This window comes from Salmo salar, chromosome 21, assembly GCF_965601325.2.
Source record: "Salmo salar chromosome 21, fSalSal1, whole genome shotgun sequence".
NCBI lineage: Eukaryota > Metazoa > Chordata > Actinopteri > Salmoniformes > Salmonidae > Salmo > Salmo salar.
The window spans coordinates 45,424,523-45,444,930 of NC_138311.1; the positions used below are offsets into that span (position 1 = coordinate 45,424,523).

The following is a 20,408-nucleotide window of genomic DNA, read 5'->3' on the forward strand; positions in this document are numbered from 1 at the left end:
TTCTGTTGTTCCACATCTAAAACACATTTCTGATATTTCAGGGTGATACCTATGTAGCCTCTGAGGTGTCAGATAGAGTTGGTGGAGGAAGTTGTAATGTAGAAGTCTATATCTGGAGTTGATGGTCACTGACACACTATTTTGGCATAGGTCCAATCATAGACCCTTATCAATTGTAGTATTCAATTTGGATTCCCATCGCTCTCTCGACTTATGTACATCTGGTTTTGGGAATTGTTGCATTAGCAATGAGTAGACTCTGAATATAAATCTGTGTGTGGCATGGCTATCATGGAGTAGTTGTTCAACACTTGACAGGTTTGGTAAAGTCATATCTCTAAGACTGCTTCTAAGAAAGTTTCTTAACTGTAAATAACAAAAGAAATGATTATTGGATAAATGGTATTTCTCTTTAAGTTGCTCAAATGACATACAGTTGAAGTCAGAAGTTTACATACACCTTAGCCAAGTATATTTAAACTACATTTTTCACAATTCCTGATATTTAATCCTAGTAAAAATCCCTTTTTAGGTCAGTTAGGATCACCACTTTATTTTAAGAATGTGAAATGTCAGAATAATAGTAGAGAGAATGATTTATTTCAGCTTTTATTTATTTCATCACATTGCCAGTGGGTCAGAAGTGTACATACACTCAATTAGTATTTGGTAGCATTGCCTTTAAATTGTTTAACTTGGGTCAAACATTTTGGGTAGCCTTCCACAAGCTTCCCACAATAAGTTGGGTGAATTTTGGCCCATTCCTCCTGACAGAGCTGGTGTAACTGAGGCAGGTTTGTAGGCCTCCTTGCTCGCACACACTTTTTCAGTTCTGCCCAAAAAAATTCTATAGGATTGAGGTCAGGGCTTTGTGATGTCCACTCCAATACCTTGACTTTGTTGTCCTTAAGCCATTTTGCCACAACTTTGGAAGTATGCGTCGGGTCATTGTCCACTTGGAAGACCCAGTTGCGACCAAGCTTTAACATCCTGACTGATGTCTTCAGATGTTGCTTCAATATATCTACATCATTTTCCTGCCTCATGATGCCATCTATTTAGTGAAGTGCACCAGTCCCTCCTGCAGCAAAGCACCCCCACAACATGATGCTGCCACCCCCGTGCTTCACGGTTGGGATGGTGTTCTTCGGCTTGCAAGCCTCCCCCTTTTTCCTCCAAACATAACAATGGTCATTATGGCCAAACAGTTCTATTTTTGTTTCATCAAACCAGAGGACATTTCTCCAAAAAGTACGATGTTTGTCCCCATGTGCTGTTGCAAACCGTAGTCTGGATATTTTAATGGCGGTTTTGGAGCAGTGGCTTCTTCCTTGCTAAGCAGCCTTTCAGGTTATGTCGATATAGGACTAGTTTTACTGTGGATATAGGTAATTTTGTACCGGTTTCCTCCAGCATCTTCACAAGGTCCTTTGCTGTTGTTCTGGGATTGATTTGCACTTTTTGCACCAAAGTACGTTCATCTCTAGGAGACAGAACACATCTCCTTCCTGAGTGGTATGACGGTTGCGTGGTCCCATGGTGTTTATACTTGCATACTATTGTTTGTACAGATGAATGTGGTACCTTCAGGCGTTTGGAAATTGCTCCCAAGGATGAACCAGACTTGTGGAGGTGTACAAATGTTTTTCTGAGGTCTTGGCTGATTTCTTTAGATTTTCCCATGATGTCAAGGAAAGAGGCACTGAGTTTGAAGGTAAGCCTTGAAATACATCCACAGGTACACCAGCAATTGACTCAAATTATGTCAAATAGCCTATCAGAAGCTTCTAAAGCCATGACATCATTTTCTGGAATTTTCCAAGCTGTTTAAAGGCACAGTCAACTTAGTGTACGTAAACTTCTGACCCACTGGAATTGTGATTCAGTGAATTACAAGTGAAATAATCTGTCTGTAAACAATTGTTGGAAAAATGACATTTGCCATGCATAAAGGAGATGTCCTAACCAACTTGCCAAAACTATAGTTTGTTAACAAGAAATTTGTGGAGTGGTTGAAAAAGGAGTTTTAATGACTCCAACCTAAGTGTATGTAATCTTTAACTGTAAGTACCCCATCTATATAACAATGTTCCATATGACATAAGTACCCCATCTATATAACAATGTTCTACATGACATAAGTACCCCATCTATATAACAATGTTCTACATGACATAAGTACCCCATCTATATAACAATGTTCTACATGACATAAGTACCCCATCTATATAACAATGTTCCACATGACACAAGTACCCCATCTATATAACAATGTTCTACATGACATAAGTACCCCATCTACAGTGGGGGAAAAAAGTATTTGATCCCCTGCTGATTTTGTACGTTTGCCCACTTACAAAGAAATGATCAGTCTATAATTTTAATAGTTGGTTTATTTGAACAGTGAGAGACAGAATAACAACAAAAAAATCCAGAAAAATGCATGTCAAATTTTATAAAATGATTTGCATTTTAATGAGGGAAATAAGTATTTGACCCCTCTGCAAAACATGACTTAGTACTTGGTGGCAAAACCCTTGTTGGCAATCACAGAGGTCAGACGTTTCTTGTAGTTGGCCACCAGGTTTGCACACATCTCAGGAGGGATTTTGTCCCACTCCTCTTTGCAGATCTTCTCCAAGTCATTAAGGTTTCGAGGCTGATGTTTGGCTACTCGAACCTTCAGCTCCCTCCACAGATTTTTTTATGGGATTAAGGTCTGGAGACTGGCTAGGCCACTCCAGGACCTTAATGTGCTTCTTCTTGAGCCACTCCTTTGTTGCCTTGGCCGTGTCTTTTGGGTCATTGTCATGCTGGAATACCCATCCACGATCCATTTTCAATGCCCTGGCTGAGGGAAGGACCGTCCATCGTCCCTTTGATGCGGTAAAGTTGTCCTGTCCCCTTAGCAGAAAAACACCCCCGAAGCATAATGTTTCCACCTCCATGTTTGACGGTGGGGATGGTGTTCTTGGGGTCATAGGCAGCATTCCTCCTCCTCCAAACACGACGAGTTGAGTTGATGTCAAAGAGCTCCATTTTGGTCTCATCTGACCACAACACTTTCACCAGTTGTCCTCTGAGTCATTCAGATGTTCATTGGCAAACTTCAGACGGGAATGTATATGTATTCTTGAGCAGGGGGACCTTGCGGGCGCTGCAGGATTTCAGTCCTTCACGGCGTAGTGTGTTAGCAATTGTTTTCTTGGTGACTATGGTCCCAGCTGCCTTGAGATCATTGACAAGATCCTCCCGTGTAGTTCTGGGCTGATTCCTCACTGTTCTCATGATCATTGCAACTCCACGAGGTGAGATCTTGCATGGAGCCCCAGGCCGAGGGATATTGACAGTTCTATCGTGTTTCTTCCATTTGCGAATAATCGCACCAAATGTTGTCACCTTCTCACCAAGCTGATTGGCGATGGTCTTGTAGCCCATTCCAGCCTTGTGTAGGTCTACAATCTTGTCCCTGACATCCTTGGAGAGCTCTTTGGTCTTGGCCATGGTGGAGAGTTTGGAATCTGATTGATTGATTGCTTCTGTGGACAGGTGTCTTTTATACAGGTAACAAACTGAGATTAGGAGCACTCCCTTTAAGAGTGTGCTCATAATCTCAGCTCGTTACCTGTATAAAAGACACCTGGGAGCCAGAAATCTTTCTGATTGAGAGGAGGTCAAATACTTATTTCCCTCATTAAAATGCAAATCAATTTATAACATTTTTGACATGCATTTTTCTGGATACTTTTGTTGTTATTCTGTCTCTCACTGTTCAAATAAACCTACCATTAAAATTATAGACTGATCATTTCTTTATCAGTGGGAAAACGTACAAAATCAGCAGGGGATCAAATACTTTTTCCCCTCACTGTATATAACAATGTTCTACATGACATAAGTACCCCATCTATATAACAATGTTCTACATGACATAAGTACCCCATCTATATAACAATGTTCTAATTCATTATTCCCTTCTCATGCCAATGTTGAAACATGTTGCTATCCAAGATCATTGGCAGGAGTCTGTTTTGCCACAGGGGTGTTTTGGGTGACAAGTCCTGTTTCAGACCAAATAACTTACGGATGTCATACCAAGATCTTACTAAGTTGATGGTTCAGAGATTGCTTGTTTTTGTTGATATAGTCTTGAGGTTCCATTTGTAGATAATATTACTCCCAACCTCTTCATTAAGAGCAAACATTTCCATCTGAGTCCAAGGGACTGGTTCAGTTTCAAATAGGAATGAAATTCATCTCATTTGCGATGCCCAGTAATACATCTTTGGTAGACGGAGACCTCCCAGACAATAATCCCACATTCATTTGTCCAGGCTCACCCTTGGGGTTTTACGGTTCCATACAAATTGTCTTATGGTCTTGTTAAAGGACTTAAACTCTCGGGTAGGGATTATGTGTAAAGATTGAAATAGGTACATCATTTTAGGCAGAACGTTCATCTTAATAGAGCTAATTCTCCCAAATACTATTCAAGTCATCCACCACCTTCTGAACCAAGACAGAGTAGTTAAGCTTGTACAAATTTCTTAAGTCATTATCAACTGTGATTCCCAGATATTTGAACCCCTGTGGCGACCATCTGAAGGGACCCGTTCGTTCAAAGATGCTATAGTCAAAGCGAGTCAGTGGAAGTATTTCAATTTTGTCCATGTTGACTTTGTAACCTGATATAGAGCTGTATGTACCCAAAAGCATCTGCAGTTTTGAGGGGGATCCGGTCAGGTCAGAGAGGAACAAAATAATGTTGTCTGCGAACAATGAGATCTTATGATTTATCTGGCCCACCTGAAAGCCCTACATGCCAAAATATGTTCTTATGGCCTCTGCCAGGGGTTCTATGGCTAGCACAAAAAGGAGCGGAGGAAAGTGATCAGCCCTGTCTACTACCTCTAAAGAGTACCCAGTGTACTCTTTACTAGGCCCTTACCCAGTGTACTCTTTACTAGGCCCTTACCCAGTGCACTCTTTACTAGGCCCTTACCCAGTGTACTCTTTACTAGGCCCTTACCCAGTGTACTCTTTACTAGGCCCTTACCCAGTGTACTCTTTACTAGGCCCTTACCCAGTGTACTCTTTACTAGGCCCTTACCCAGTGTACTCTTTCCTAGGCCCTTACCCAGTGTACTCTTTACTAGGGTCATCAGCCAGTGTACTCTTTCCTAGGCCCTTACCCAGTGTACTCTTTACTAGGCCCTTACCCAGTGTACTCTTTTAGGCCCTTACCCAGTGTACTCTTTCCTAGGCCCTTACCCAGTGTACTCTTTCCTAGGCCCTTACCCAGTGTACTCTTTACTAGGGTCATCAGCCAGTGTACTCTTTCCTAGGCCCTTACCCAGTGTACTCTTTACTAGGCCCTTACCCAGTGTACTCTTTTAGGCCCTTACCCAGTGTACTCTTTACTAGGCCCTTACCCAGTGTACTCTTTCCTAGGCCCTTACCCAGTGTACTCTTTCCTAGGCCCTTACCCAGTGTACTCTTTACTAGGGTCATCAGCCAGTGCTCTTTATTAGTGTGAGGGGTGTGAACATCTAAACGTTAAATAACATAGCCTTGTGTTGTGTAATAAAAGTCATGTAATTCAAATAAACCCAGAGGAAGAGGACAACTTTAGGCTACTTTTGTGAATTTGCGAGGCATGCAAGACAAAACATTGCGAAATGCAGATTACCAAGATATATGTGTATGGTTCTGCCTGCCCCTCCCCTCTCTCTCTCGTGCTGGCCTGCCTGCCCCTCCACTCAATTCAAGGGGCTTTATTGGCATGGGAAACATAAGTTAACATTGCCAAAGCAAGTGAAGTAGATAATATACAAAAGTGAAATAAACAAAAATGAACAGTAAACATTATACTCACAGAAGTTACAAAAGAATAAAGACATTACAAAAGTCATATTATGTCTATATACAGTGTTGTAATGATGTGAAAATAGTTAAAGTACAAAAGGGAAAATAAATAAACATAAATATGGGTTGTATTTACAATGGTGTTTGTTCTTCACTGGTTGCCCTTTTCTTGTGGCAACAGGTCACAAATCTTGCTGCTGTGATGGCACACTGTGGTATTTCACCCAGTAGATATGGGAGTTTATCAAAATTGGGCTTGTTTTCAAATTCTTTGGAGATCTGTGTAATCTGAGGGAAATATGTGTCTCTAATATGGTCATACATTTGGCAGGAGGTTAGGAAGTGCAGCTCAGTTTCCACCTCATTTTATGGGCAGTGTGCACATAGCCTGTCTTCCCGAGAGCCACGCCTGTTCACGGCAGCCATTCTCAATAGCAAGGCTATGCTCACTGAGTCTGTACATAGTCAAAGCTTTCCTTAAGTTTGGGTCAGTCACAGTGGTCAGGTATTCTGGCACTGTGTTCTCTCTATTTAGGGCCAAATAGCATTCTAGTTCGCTCAGTTTCTTTGTTAATTCTTTCCAATGTGTCTTTTTGTTTTCTCATGATTTGGTTAGGTGTAATTGTGTTGCTGTCCTGGGGCTCTGTGGGGTCTGTTTGTGAACAGAGCCCCAGGACCAGCTTGCTTAGGAGACTCTTCTCCAGGGTCATCTCTCTGTAGGTAATGGCTTTTTTTATGGAAGGTTTGGGAATCGCTTCCTTTTAGGTGGTTGTAGACTTTAACAGCTATTTTCTGGATCTCTCTCCCTCCCTCGCGCTGGCTTGCCTGCCCCTCCTCTCGCTCTCCCTCCCTAGCGCTGGCCTTCCTGCCCCTCCCTAGCGGTGGCCTTCCTGGCCCTCCCTAGCGCTGGCCTTCCTGCCCCTCTCCCTCCATAGCCTTCCTGCCCCTCTCCCTCCCTAGCGCTGGCCTTCCTGCCCCTCTCCCTCCCTAGCGCTGGCCTTCCTGCCCCTCTACCTCCCTAGCGCTGGCCTTGCTGCCCCTCTACCTCCCTAGCGCTGGCCTTCCTGCCCCTCTACCTCCCTAGCGCTGGCCTTCCTGCCCCTCTCCCTCCCTAGCGCTGGCCTTCCTGCCCCTCTACCTCCCTAGCCCTGGCCTTCCTGCCCCTCTACCTCCCTAGCCCTGGCCTTCCTGCCCCTCTCCCTCCTTAGCGCTGGCCTTCCTGCCCCTCTCCCTCCCTAGCCCTGGCCTTCCTGCCCCTCTCCCTCCCTAGCCTTCCTGCCCCTCTCCCTCCATAGCCCTGGCCTTCCTGCCCCTCTCCCTCCCTAGCGCTGGCCTTCCTGCCCCTCTACCTCCCTAGCGCTGGCCTTCCTGCCCCTCTACCTCCCTAGCCCTGGCCTTCCTGCCCCTCTACCTCCCTAGCCCTGGCCTTCCTGCCCCTCTCCCTCCTTAGCGCTGGCCTTCCTGCCCCTCTCCCTCCCTAGCCCTGGCCTTCCTGCCCCTCTCCCTCCCTAGCCTTCCTGCCCCTCTCCCTCCATAGCCCTGGCCTTCCTGCCCCTATCCCTCCATAGCCCTGGCCTTCCTGCCCCTCTCCCTCCCTAGCCCTGGCCTTCCTGCCCCTCTCCCTCCTTAGCGCTGGCCTTCCTGCCCCTCTCCCTCCCTAGCCCTGGCCTTCCTGCCCCTCTCCCTCCCTAGCCTTCCTGCCCCTCTCCCTCCCTAGCGCTGGCCTTCCTGCCCCTCTCCCTCCATAGCCCTGGCCTTCCTGCCCCTCTCCCTCCCTAGCCCTGGCCTTCCTGCCCCTCTCCCTCCCTAGCCCTGGCCTTCCTGCCCCTCTACCTCCCTAGCCCTGGCCTTCCTGCCCCTCTCCCTCCCTAGCCCTGGCCTTCCTGCCCCTCTCCCTCCCTAGCGCTGGCCTTCCTGCCCCTCTCCCTCCCTAGCGCTGGCCTTCCTGCCCCTCTCCCTCCCTAGCGCTGGCCTTCCTGCCCCTCTCCCTCCCTAGCCCTAGCCTTCCTGCCCCTCTCCCTCCCTAGCGCTGGCCTTCCTGCCCCTCTCCCTCCATAGCCCTGGCCTTCCTGCCCCTCTACCTCCCTAGCGCTGGCCTTCCTGCCCCTCTCCCTCCATAGCCCTGGCCTTCCTGCCCCTCTCCCTCCATAGCCCTGGCCTTCCTGCCCCTCTCCCTCCCTAGCGCTGGCCTTCCTGCCCCTCTCCCTCCCTAGCCCTGGCCTTCCTGCCCCTCTCCCTCCCTAGCGCTGGCCTTCCTGCCCCTCTCCCTCCCTAGCGCTGGCCTTCCTGCCCCTCTCCCTCCCTAGCGCTGGCCTTCCTGCCCCTCTCCCTCCCTAGCGCTGGCCTTCCTGCCCCTCTCCCTCCCTAGCGCTGGCCTTCCTGCCCCTCTCCCTCCATAGCCCTGGCCTTCCTGCCCCTCTCCCTCCCTAGCGCTGGCCTTCCTGCCCCTCTCCCTCCCTAGCGCTGGCCTTCCTGCCCCTCTCCCTCCCTAGCCCTGGCCTTCCTGCGCCTCTCCCTCCCTAGCGCTGGCCTTCCTGCCCCTCTCCCTCCCTAGCGCTGGCCTTCCTGCCCCTCTACCTCCCTAGCCCTGGCCTTCCTGCCCCTCTCCCTCCATAGCCTTCCTGCCCCTCTCCCTCCCTAGCGCTGGCCTTCCTGCCCCTCTCCCTCCATAGCCTTCCTGCCCCTCTACCTCCCTAGCGCTGGCCTTCCTGCCCCTCTACCTCCCTAGCCCTGGCCTTCCTGCCCCTCTCCCTCCCTAGCCTTCCTGCCCCTCTCCCTCCCTAGCGCTGGCCTTCCTGCCCCTCTCCCTCCCTAGCGCTGGCCTTCCTGCCCCTCTCCCTCCCTAGCGCTGGCCTTCCTGCCCCTCTCCCTCCCTAGCGCTGGCCTTCCTGCCCCTCTCCCTCCCTAGCCCTGGCCTTCCTGCCCCTCTCCCTCCCTAGCCCTGGCCTTCCTGCCCCTCTCCCTCCCTAGCGCTGGCCTTCCAGCCCCTCTCCCTCCCTAGCCCTGGCCTTCCTGCCCCTCTCCCTCCCTAGCCCTGGCCTTCCTGCCCCTCTCCCTCCCTAGCCCTGGCCTTCCTGCCCCTCTCCCTCCATAGCCTTCCTGCCCCTCTCCCTCCCTAGCCCTGGCCTTCCTGCCCCTCTCCCTCCCTAGCCCTGGCCTTCCTGCCCCTCTCCCTCCCTAGCGCTGGCCTTCCTGCCCCTCTCCCTCCCTAGCGCTGGCCTTCCTGCCCCTCTCCCTCCATAGCGCTGGCCTTCCTGCCCCTCTCCCTCCCTAGCCCTGGCCTTCCTGCCCCTCTCCCTCCCTAGCGCTGGCCTTCCTGCCCCTCTCCCTCCCTAGCGCTGGCCTTCCTGCCCCTCTCCCTCCCTAGCGCTGGCCTGCCTGCTCTTTCACTTTGCTAATGATGCATGTGTGTGTTGAGTCTGTTGTCTGGAGAATATCCTAGTTTAATCATGGGACCGATGTTGCCGGGATACAGAGGTATTTTCGGGCCAGTCTTGCGAGCACGACTCTTCGGTACTCTTCGTTGCTGAGTGGGTGGGGCTGTTTTTGTCTCATAATATGAAATTACAGTGGGCTACTGGTAGCCTGTAAAGATTACCCTTTTCAGATATAATGGAATGGAAAGCGCCTCGGCTACAGCATTTTTGTTTGTCTGTTAGGGTAAGGCTGCACTACGGCTTTTTAAATGCAGACACAAAACCACCTCTGGAGATATGAATGGCATTTTATTTGTCTGTAAAGTAATGCTGCTTCTGAAGTGGGACTAACTTCCATCACTAGGTGACCAGAACTGTCAATCAAATCATCTCAAACTGCTTCGCACAGCCTGCCTGCAGAACACTCTCTCCTAAAAAAAGTACTTAAAAAAGTACTTTTAAAATACTGTGACTTACCAAGACATTTAGTACAAAGAAAGTACATCTAGCTACACTACCATAAAAAACAACACAGCAGCACATCAATCAGCAACAAAACATCATGCTGGAGCAGAATTCTACCGTCTGAAAAGGTAGACTCTTCTGATGCCTTGATAAATTGTTATCAGTGGTCGCTATTGACATGTTACTGTAGCTGCATTCCATGTCTGTAAAGGGTTGCGGTTGATATAACGTCATTGCCCGGTCATACATACGAAATAGGACCATTATTCTACATTTTGAATTGACGTGGAATTTTGGCAGTTTAAACATCAAGCAAAATGTTCAATTTCTAATTAGTATCCTTACCTAGTGTACTCTTCCTGAAGTTTATTAGGGTCGGTCACATAGAACTTCACCCTGAAGCTCAGATTATGAGGCGATCCCCCTGTAAATGCACAATGAGAGAGATTATTGTATCTACACTTAAAGACAACCACTTCCTAGTTAATCCATCCACTGAAGGTTCACCTACGTTTTAGTTGCTTCCTGATGGGTTTGTTTGGATCCAGCCATCTCTGTAAAAGATAAATGAGGAGAAACTCAATGACACAACAGCATTTCCTCAGCAGCCGTGTTCATTCTCAATTATTCACCAGTCAGCCCCCTCCACCTCTCACTCTCCGTTTTCCAGTTGGGAAATGCAGGCTGGGCCGTGATGATCTGTAGCTAGTAACAGTGCATTCGGAAAGTATTCAGAACCCTTCACTTTTTACACATTGTGTCACATTGTGTCTTATTCTAAAATGCATTAAATAGAAAAAAATCCTCAATCTACACACAATACCCCATAATGACAAAGCAAAAACAGGTTTAGAAATGTTTGCAAATGTATTAAAAACAAAAAACGGAAATAGATTATTTACATAGACCCTTTGCTATGAGACTCGAAATTGAGCTAAGGTGCATCCTGTTTCCATTGATCATCCTTGAGCCAAACTGAGCAATCGGGGGAGAAGGGCCTTGGTCAGGGAGGTGACCAAGAACCCGATGGTCACTCTGACAGAGCTCCGGAGTTCCTCTGTGGAGATGGGAGAACCTTCCAGAAGGACAACCACCATCTCTGCAGCACTCCACCAGTCAGGACTTTATGGTACAGTGACCAGACAGAAGCCACTCCTCAATAAAAGGCACACGACAGCCCGCTTGGAGTTTGCCAAAAGGCACCTAAAGGACTCTCAGACCAAGATTCTCTGGTCTGCTGAAACCAAGATTGAACCCTTTGGCCTGAATGGCAAGCGTCAAGTCTGGAGGAAACCAGGCACCACTCATCACCTGGCTAATACCATCCCTACGGTGAAGCATGGTGGTGGCAGAATTATACTGTGGGGATGATTTTCAGTGGCAGGGACTGGGAGACTAGTCAGGATCGAGGGAAAGATGAGCAGTAAAGAGAGATCCTTGATGAGAACCTGCTCTAGAGCGCTTAGGACATCAGCCTGGGGTAAAGGTTCACCTCCCAACAGTCTCTGAAAGTCCTTGAGTGGTCCAGGTAGAGCTCGAACAACTCTGGAGTGGATCTCCAGTTCTGAAAATAGCTGTGCAATGACGCTCCCCATCAAACATGACAGAGCTAGAGAGGATCTGCAGGGAATAATGGGAAAAACTCCCCAAATATAGGTGTGCCAAGCTTGTAGCATCATACTCAAGAAGACTCAAGTCTGTAATCGCTGCCAAAGGTACTTTAACAAAGTACTGAGTAAATGTGACTCACCACCTGGATTCTGTCTTATGTAGCAACATTTGAATTTCTGTTATTTACATTGGATAAATTAGAGACTCAGAGCTAGAACATGGTATATCATACACTGCATTTGAGGAAACAATGGGAAAGTAATTCTGCTTTGAAAGTTGATTAACTTGTCAACTCACTTTTGAGAAAACCGTCTTTCAATGTTTTGGTACTACTATTGGAGCGCCCTTCTTTGTCTACACCCATTCAGCATTGTTCACACACTGATCCGTGCGTCCTGTACTAATTGTCCAGCTACTTCCAGACATCTAAGAGAGAGAGAACAGCTCACTGAACATTACTCACCCTATTGCTCTATCTGTGGTTTCGCGTTCAGAGCGCACACTGGACACTCTGGCCAATAAGTAAGTAGGATTGTTCCGAAAGCTCTGACCTCACAACTACAGTCAAGCACCCAAGCTAACTGGCAAACATTGGCTTGCTACTTCCAGACACATAATGAGAGAACACACCACTCTGACCATTTACTCACCCTAGCAGAGCTGGTTAGGCTTTTTTCACGTTATCCAGAGCGTTGGTGACTGTACCTGTGCGACTGGCAACAATTGAATTACGCTTTGTTGCCAACGTTTACTGACACCGGACATATTCAACGGGTGTTTAGCGTTAAAAAATGCATCAGTTATTCTGCGCTCTGGCACCCTAAGATGAGAGTCTTTTGTTAAGAAATGTAGCTTGATAGCTAGCTAGGTAAACAATCAATCAGATGGTATACAAGTTTGATTTTAAGGCACATGAAAGTTCACATGTTCGAGAAGGCATTTCTGCCAAAAAAAACGCATGACGTTAGTTAGCGAATCAGCCAGCTAACATTAGCTAGCTAGCTAACAGTACACTAACTTGAAATGAAAATACTTCGTCAAAATTAGAGTGGAGTCTTTTGTTAAGAAATATTTTGTTAAGACATTGTTTTGCTAGCTAGCTCAAGTACACTTGAAATGAAACCACTTTGTCAAAATTAGAAAGGTGTACTATCTGAAAATCTTACCAGTATACATAATGGTTGGACGCGTCTCCTGTCTGATGCCATGCATGGTTGCCTTAATTTGAAGATGTAATCCAGACTGGTGTTTTCTCCATCTCCTTAGCTATCATACTCAAATTCCACTGATTTCAAAACTCGGTCCTCCAGAAAGTGGAGAGCATACACATAACGTTTCCTAGCGAGCCAGCCAGCAAACGTTAGCTAGCTAACAGTACACCTTAACTTGACATTAAGTTTATGCAGTTTTACTACGCTATACATAAAAATATAAAAAAGCAGCGTTTAACACAATTACCTAAACATACTGACCAGCTCCAACAGACAGACGCGTGCTATATGGTAGACCAATCCAAACTCATCTCTCGGCATGTCCAGCCCACTCATTATCTCAGCCAATCATGGCTAGTAGGAAGGTTGCCCCTTTTTCTGTGGCTAAACCAACTAGGCTCATAATTTAACAATTGTATTCGTATTTACAGATGGCATACAAGTTTGATATTAAGGCACATGGAAGTTCACATGTTCGAGAAGGCATTTCTGCCAAAAAAACGCATTTTGATTAGAATTAATGTTTACGTTCAAACAGCTCTCCTGTGAAGTCGTGACTTACGACATACGCCTAGTTTCCTGAATCAAAATCGTCTGAACACTTATGTAAATATTATGTAATATATAATATAAATATATAAATAAAAACATAAATCAAATTTACATAAGTGTTCAGACGATTTTTACTAGGCGTATGTCGTAAGTCATATACACCCATTTATATTTTTGCTTTGTCATTATGGGGTATTGTGTGTAGATAGATGAGGGGGAAAAAAACTATTGAATCCATTTTAGAATATGGCTGTAATGTAACAAAATATGGAAAAAGTGAAGGGGTCTGAATACTTTCCGAATGTACAAATTTACCACACAGTAGTGACAGTACACAACAATTATGGAGGGGAGATGAGGAGGACGGTGTCAACACAACTCCTGTTCATATTAACTCTGGATCAGTGTGTGTCATCAAATCAAATGAAATTATATTGGTCACATACACATGGTTAGCAGATGTTAACTTCTTTGTGATAGGGGGCAGTATTTTCACATCCGGATGAAAAGCGTGCCCAGAGTAAACTGCCTGCACCTCAGGCCCAGAAGCTAGATTATGCATATAATTAGTAGATTTGGATAGAAAACACTGAAGTTTCTAAAACTGTTTGAATGATGTCTGTGAGTATAACAGAACTCATATGGCAGGCAAAAACCTGAGAAAAATCTACCCAGGAAGTGGGAAATCTGAGGTTTGTAGTTTTTCAAGTGATTGCCTATCCAATATCCAGTGTAAATGGGGTCAGATTGCACTTCCTAAGGCTTCCACTAGATGTCAACAGTCTTTAGAAAGTTGTTTCAGGCTTCTATTGTGAAAGGGGAGAGAATAAGAGCACTCAGAGAAGGGGTCAGGCTGAAAGCCATGAGTTGTTTATCGCACATGAGCGTGAGCTCCGTTCCCTTTCCTTTCTAATGACAACAGAATTGTCCGGTTGGAATAAGATTTATGATAAAAACATCCTAAAGATTGTTTGACATGTTTCTATGAACTTTAATGGAACTTTTTTGACTTTTCATCTGGACTTAGTGCCCGCGCTTTGTGCATTTGGATTAGTGAACTAAATGCGAACAAAAAGGAGGTATTTGGACATAAAGATGAACTTAAATCGACAAAACGAACATTTATTGTGGAACTGGGATTTCTGGGAGTGCATGCCGATGAAGATCATCAAAGGTAAGTGAATATTTATAACGCTATTTCTGACTTTTGTTGACTCCACAACTTGGTGGGTATCTGAATGGCTTGTTTTGGTGGCTGAGCGCTGTACTCAGATTATTGCATGGTGTGCTTTCACCGTAAAGCTTTTTTGAAATCTGACACAGCGGTTGCATTAAGGGGAAGTTTATCTTTATTCCTATGTATAACACTCTTTCAAAGTTTATGATGAGTATTTCTGTAAATTGATGTGGCTCTCTGCAAATTCACCGGATGTTTTGGAGGCAAAACATAACGTAACGCGCCAATGTAAACTGATTTTTTTATATAAATATGAACTTTATCGAACAAAACATACATGTATTGTGTAACATGAAGTCCTATGAGTGCCATCTGATGAAGATCAAAGGTTAAGTGACTAATTTTCTCTCTATTTCTGCTTTTTGTGACTCCTCTCTTTGGCTGGAAAATGGCTGTATGTTTTTTTGTGACTAGGTGCTGACCTAACATAATCGCATGGTATGCTTTCACCGTAAAGCCTTTTTGAAATCGGACACTGTGGTTGGATTAATAAGAAGTTTATCTTTAAAATGATGTATAATACTATTAATTATGAGATTTCTGTTGTTTGAATTTGGCGTTTAAACGACGTTTAAAATGTCTTACGTCGGCCACGGAGAAGGAGAGGCCGCAGCCCTTGTTAGCGGGCCGCGACAGTGGCACTGTATTATTCTCAAAGCGGGCAAAGGTGTTTCGTTTGTCTGGAAGTGAGACGGTGTCCGTGACGTGGCTAGTTTTATTTTTGTAGTCCGTGATTGTCTGTAGACCCTGCCACATACGTCTCATGTCTGAGCTGTTGAATTGCGACTCCACTTTGTCCCTATACCGACATTTCGCTTGTTTGATTGCCTTGCGGAGGGAATAACTACACTGTTTATTTTCGGCCATATTTCCAGTCTTCTTTCCATGGTTAAACGATGGTTCGCACTTTCAATTTTGTGCGAATGCCGCCATCCATCCACGATTTCTGGTTAGGGTAGGTTTTAATAGTCACATTGGGTACAACATCTCTAATGCACTTCCTTATAAACTTACTCACTGAGTCAGCGTATAGATCAATGTTATTCTCTGAGGCTGCCCGGAACATTTCCCAGTCCGCGTGGTCAAAACAATCTTGAAGTGTGGATTCCGATTGGTCAGACCAGCGTTGAATGGTTCTAGTCACCGGTACATCATGTTTGAGTTTCTGCCTATAAGACGGTAGGAGCAAGATGGAGTCGTGGTCAGATTTGCCGAAGGGAGGGCGAGGGAGGGCCATGTATGCATCACGGAAGTTAGAGTAGCAGTGATCGAGTGTATTGCTTGCGCGAGTGCTGCAATCAATATGCTGGTTGCATTTAGGTAGCCTTGTTCTCAGATGCGCATTAAAATCCCCAGCTACAATAAATGCAGCCTCAGGATATATGGTTTCCAGTTTACATAGAGTCCAGTGAAGTTCCTTGAGGGCCGCCGTGGTGTCTGCTTGAGGGGGAATGTACACAGCTGTATTGATAACTGACGAGAATTCTCTTGGGAGATAACATGGCCGGCTTTTGATTGTAAGGAATTCTAGGTCGGGTGAGCAGAAGGACTTGAGTTCCTGCATGTTGTTATGATTACACCATGGGTCGTTAATCATGAAGCATACACCACCGCCCTTCTTCCCAGAGAGGTATTTATCTCTGTCGGCCCGACGCATGAAGAAGCCTGGTGGCTGAATCGACTCTGACAACGTATCCCGAGAAAGACATGTTTCTGTGAAACAGAGACTGTTACAATCTCTGATGTCTCTCTGGAAGGGAACCCTTGCTCTAATTTCGTCTACCTTGTTGTCAAAAGACTGGATATTGGTGAGTAGTACACTCTGAAGCGGTGGGCGTTGTGCACGCCTACGGAGCCTGACCAGAAGGCCGCTCCGTCTGCCTCTTCCTTCGGCACTGTTGTTTTGGGTTGGCCTCTGGGATTAGATCCACTGTCCTGGGTGGTGGTCCGAACAAAGGATCCGCTTCAAGAAAGTAATTTTCCTGGTCGTAATGTTGGTAAGTTGACGTTGCGCTTATATCCAATAGTTCTTCCCGGGTGTATGTAATAACACTTAAGATTTTCTGGGGTGACAATGTAAGAATTAATAAATGAAAGAACAAAATAGTGCATCGTTTCCTTAGGACTCGAAGCGAGGCGACCATCAGCTGTGTTGTAGTATAGTGTGTAGTGGCAGGCAATGTCCCATTAACATACAGGCTTCCAACCTGACTTAGGCTAACAGATTGTACAATGGGTTATGTAGAACAATAACTCCCCATCTTATCCCTCTCCATCCCCCTCCATTTCTCACAGCAACACACTTGTCTGAAGACTAAATTCACCACAGAGAGTTACATTTAGGTGAGAGCAGGAAAAGGCTGTCCTCAAGTGAAAGACTTGATGGAGACGGACAGTAGTGAACGAGACAGTGTTGACTGAAGTGTAAAAAGGTGTTTTGCCATCAAGAGTCTGACCTTGGCACCTACCGGGCTGTCGGAGGAGTCGTCGGCCAGATGCAGGCCGAAGTAATCCCTCTCTGTCAGCTCCAGGTGTTTAAACACTTCCTCCAGTAAGACCTGACCCTGGTTGTGCTTCTGTAGAGAGAGGGGGAGGGGGGTAGAAAGGGAGAGATGGGGAAAGGGGCGGGGGGTGAGAAAGAGGGAGCGAGAAAATAACAAATTATTTGTGTATATCCCCTAGCAAACTCCCCATGCCTCAAGTCTCCATGGCAGCCAGGTCTGAGTAGCTGCTACCTATCACTGTCCGTCTCCCATAGCTCAGTCACACCAGGGACACAGTGACAACCACTTGTCTCCCTTCTGCCCCTCCCCCTCTCCCCCTGCCTCCCATGTGACACACAGCAGTGCCAGTAAGGGGATGGTGATGGTGTTGACACGGAGCTCCACAGAGGTAAGTCCATGTCACAGCCCCAGGCCAGTTCTAAGCCACAGGGAGCAGACTGGCAGCTCTAGGCTGCTGACTGTCAAACATGCACTGACAGAGTGGGGAAAGACAGCCTCTCCCTGCGTACACTGTGTTTAGCCTCAATCCTCAATTAGATGACACCAAATCAAATCAGATTTTTATTGGTCACATACACATGTTTGGCAGATGTTATTACGGGTGTAGTGAAATGCTTGTGCTTCTAGCTCCGACAGTGCAGCAATATCTAACAGTTTCACAACATATACCCAAAACACACGAAAATCTAAGTAAGGAAGGGATTAAGAATATATATATATACACATACATGTCAGAGCGGCATTGGACTAAGATAGTGGCATAGTATAGAATACAGTATATACATAGATGCGTGACGCAATATTTACACACAATTAAAGTGACTAAGATACCGTAGAATAGTATAGAGTACAGTTTATACAGTTTATACGGAGACATTATTAAAGTGGCTAGTGATCCATTTCCTTAGTGGCCAGTGATTCCTAATCTATGTCTATAGGCAGCAGACTCTGATGTGCTGGAGATGGCTGTTTAACAGTCAGTGGTGTAGTATAGAACACAATACAGTATATACACATATGTAATGGATGATGCAAAATGTAAACACAATTTAAAAGTGACTAAGATACCGTACAATAGTGTGGAGTGCAGTTTATACATATGAGATGAGTAACGCTAGAAACGGAAACATTATTAAAGTGACTAGTGATCCATTTCTAAAAGTGGCCAGTGATTCTAATCTATGTTTTAGTTGCGCAATTCTATATCTAACTAAGGTGTTTGGTGCAGTACTTCTGAAGTGAAACAATGTATGACGTGTTGTCTTATTTGAACAAAGTCGGAGCCGCTGGGCAGGTCTATGCTATTGGATAGAGAGCAATCACCGCAGCACTCCATGTCAGTGGACAAATGGACATCATTAAATCAAAACCCAACCTTCAATTATCCGTTGTGATGCAAGGATGCTCCAAACTCAATTTTAGACGAGTGACTTTATGACCAACATTATCCTATTTACACTTTATAGTCAATTTTGACACTAGAATTCATGTTTGACTCATATCGATGCCACATACAAGCATTTTGCTACATTCGCAATAACAACTGCTAAATATGTGTATGTGACCAAAACATTGATTTGACATAGCCAGTAACTATTTAAACTGGGCTGACACATTCTCTTTGAGGTTTGGATAATAAATAGGAAAGTTAGATTAACACAGGTCTTGAAAGATACTTCAGTTATCTGTGGAGGACAATGGCAATGGGCCCATTCTGAGATCCTCACTGAAGACTGGGAGACAGAGACAGAGTGGATGATTGACGACTCGGCAGACAGGGCCAGATAACCAGTCTTTGTGCTGATCTTTATCAATACTCCCACCACTATCTGTGAGCCAGCACCTGAGATGGTGTGAGGACTGGACTAGTGAGGGAGGGGAAGAATGTTAGGTGAATACAAGCCTGGGGTCTGAATGGAAACTATATCTCTAAAGTAGATGTGGTGTCAATGCACGGAAGTCTATATGTATGAGAAATCTAGTATTTACATGTAAACATACTGAACATGGTTGTAATCATAAGAAAGGGAGAGCTAGATGGATGTCTGGTAAAGTCTCTGAACAGGAGGCTTCGGGCACTGCTAGAGCCTGAGCTTGGAGGAATGAGGGAAATGTGGAGTGACATGAGACAGCTTGTTCAGGAGCAGTAGAAGACAGATAGACAGGGAGGGAGGGAGAGAGAGAAAAGGAGGCAGGCAGGCAGGGAGGAAGGCAGTAAGAGAAGGAGGCAGGCAGGGAAAGAAGGAGGCAGGGAGGGAGGGAGAGAGAGGATGAGGCAGGAAGGGAGAGAGAGGATGAGGCAGGCATGGAGAGAAGGAGGAGGGAGGGAGAGAGAGGATGAGGCAGGAAGGGAGAGTGAGGAGGAGGCAGGCATGGAGAGAGAGGAGGCAGGCAGGCATGGAGAGAGAGGAGGCAGGCAGGCATGGAGAGAGAGGAGGCAGGCAGGCATGGAGAGAGAGGAGGCAGGCAGGCATGGAGAGTGAGGAGGAGGCAGGCATGGAGAGTGAGGAGGAGGCAGGCATGGAGAGTGAGGAGGAGGCAGGCATGGAGAGAGAGGAGGAGGCAGGCATGGAGAGAGAGGAGGAGGCAGGCATGGAGAGAGAGGATGAGGCAGGCATGGAGAGAGAGGATGAGGCAGGCATGGAGAGCGAGGATGAGGCAGGCATGGAGAGCGAGGAGGAGGCAGGGAGGGAGAGAGGCGATGAGGCAGGCATGGAGAGAGGATGAGGCAGGCAGTAAGAGGAGGAGGAGGCAGGCAGTAAGAGAAGGAGGAGGCAGGGAGGGAGAGAGAGAGAGGATGTGGCAGGCATGGAGAGTGAGGATGTGGCAGGCATGGAGAGCGAGGAGGCAGGCAGGCATGGAGAGCGAGGAGGCAGGCAGGCATGGAGAGCGAGGAGGAGGCAGGCATGGAGAGCGAGGAGGAGGCAGGCATGGAGAGCGAGGAGGAGGCAGGCATGGAGAGCGAGGAGGAGGCAGGCATGGAGAGCGAGGATGAGGCAGGCATGGAGAGCGAGGAGGAGGCAGGCATGGAGAGAAGGAGGAGGCAGGCATGGAGAGAAGGATGAGGCAGGCAGTAAGAGAAGGATGAGGCAGGCAGTAAGAGAAGGAAGAGGCAGGCAGTAAGAGAAGGAAGGGAGGGAGAGAGAGGATGAGGCAGGCATGGAGAGTGAGAAGGAGATTTTTAATGGAAATTCCAAAGCCAAAAGCAGTTATCATTGAACATATTCTACTGTCTCTGTCAGGTCCACATTGGGTAAATATCAATAGAAAAATAGGAAATTACTATGAAATAAAACATTTCAGTTGTGTATATTACTTAGTTTTTATTTGACGGCTTTATTATTTTTCATTCCTTAAAGTCATCATCTCTACTCAGACAGTAGCAACCAGCCAACATTATCTCTACACTCCCCATATTGTACTGTCGTTTATCATCCTATTTAGTTTGCTAGGTTAGCTGCTGAGCTGCCTGACTAAATCATTTTACTAGTTCTTCAAAGAAGATGAGGCATACTTAAACAAACTGTCTCTAAGAGAGAGGCTCTTG

At 46.3% G+C, this 20,408-nt stretch overlaps 1 protein-coding gene across 2 annotated transcripts in view; it reads right to left on the reverse strand.

Moving 5' to 3' along the window:
* Positions 1 to 20,408, reverse strand: part of LOC106582393 (tyrosine-protein phosphatase non-receptor type 4) — a 132,335-nt gene that overhangs the window by 62,011 nt on the left and 49,916 nt on the right. The window contains exons 3-5 of one of the 2 annotated variants that reach the window (XM_014165465.3): positions 16,814 to 16,933; positions 10,258 to 10,300; positions 10,092 to 10,170 (exon numbers count right to left, since the gene is read on the reverse strand). In XM_014165465.3, the coding sequence (XP_014020940.1) occupies positions 10,092 to 10,170; positions 10,258 to 10,300; positions 16,814 to 16,933 (242 nt within the window). The remainder of the gene's footprint in view (positions 1 to 10,091; positions 10,171 to 10,257; positions 10,301 to 16,813; positions 16,934 to 20,408) is intronic. The other variant, XM_014165466.3, reaches the window with a different exon arrangement.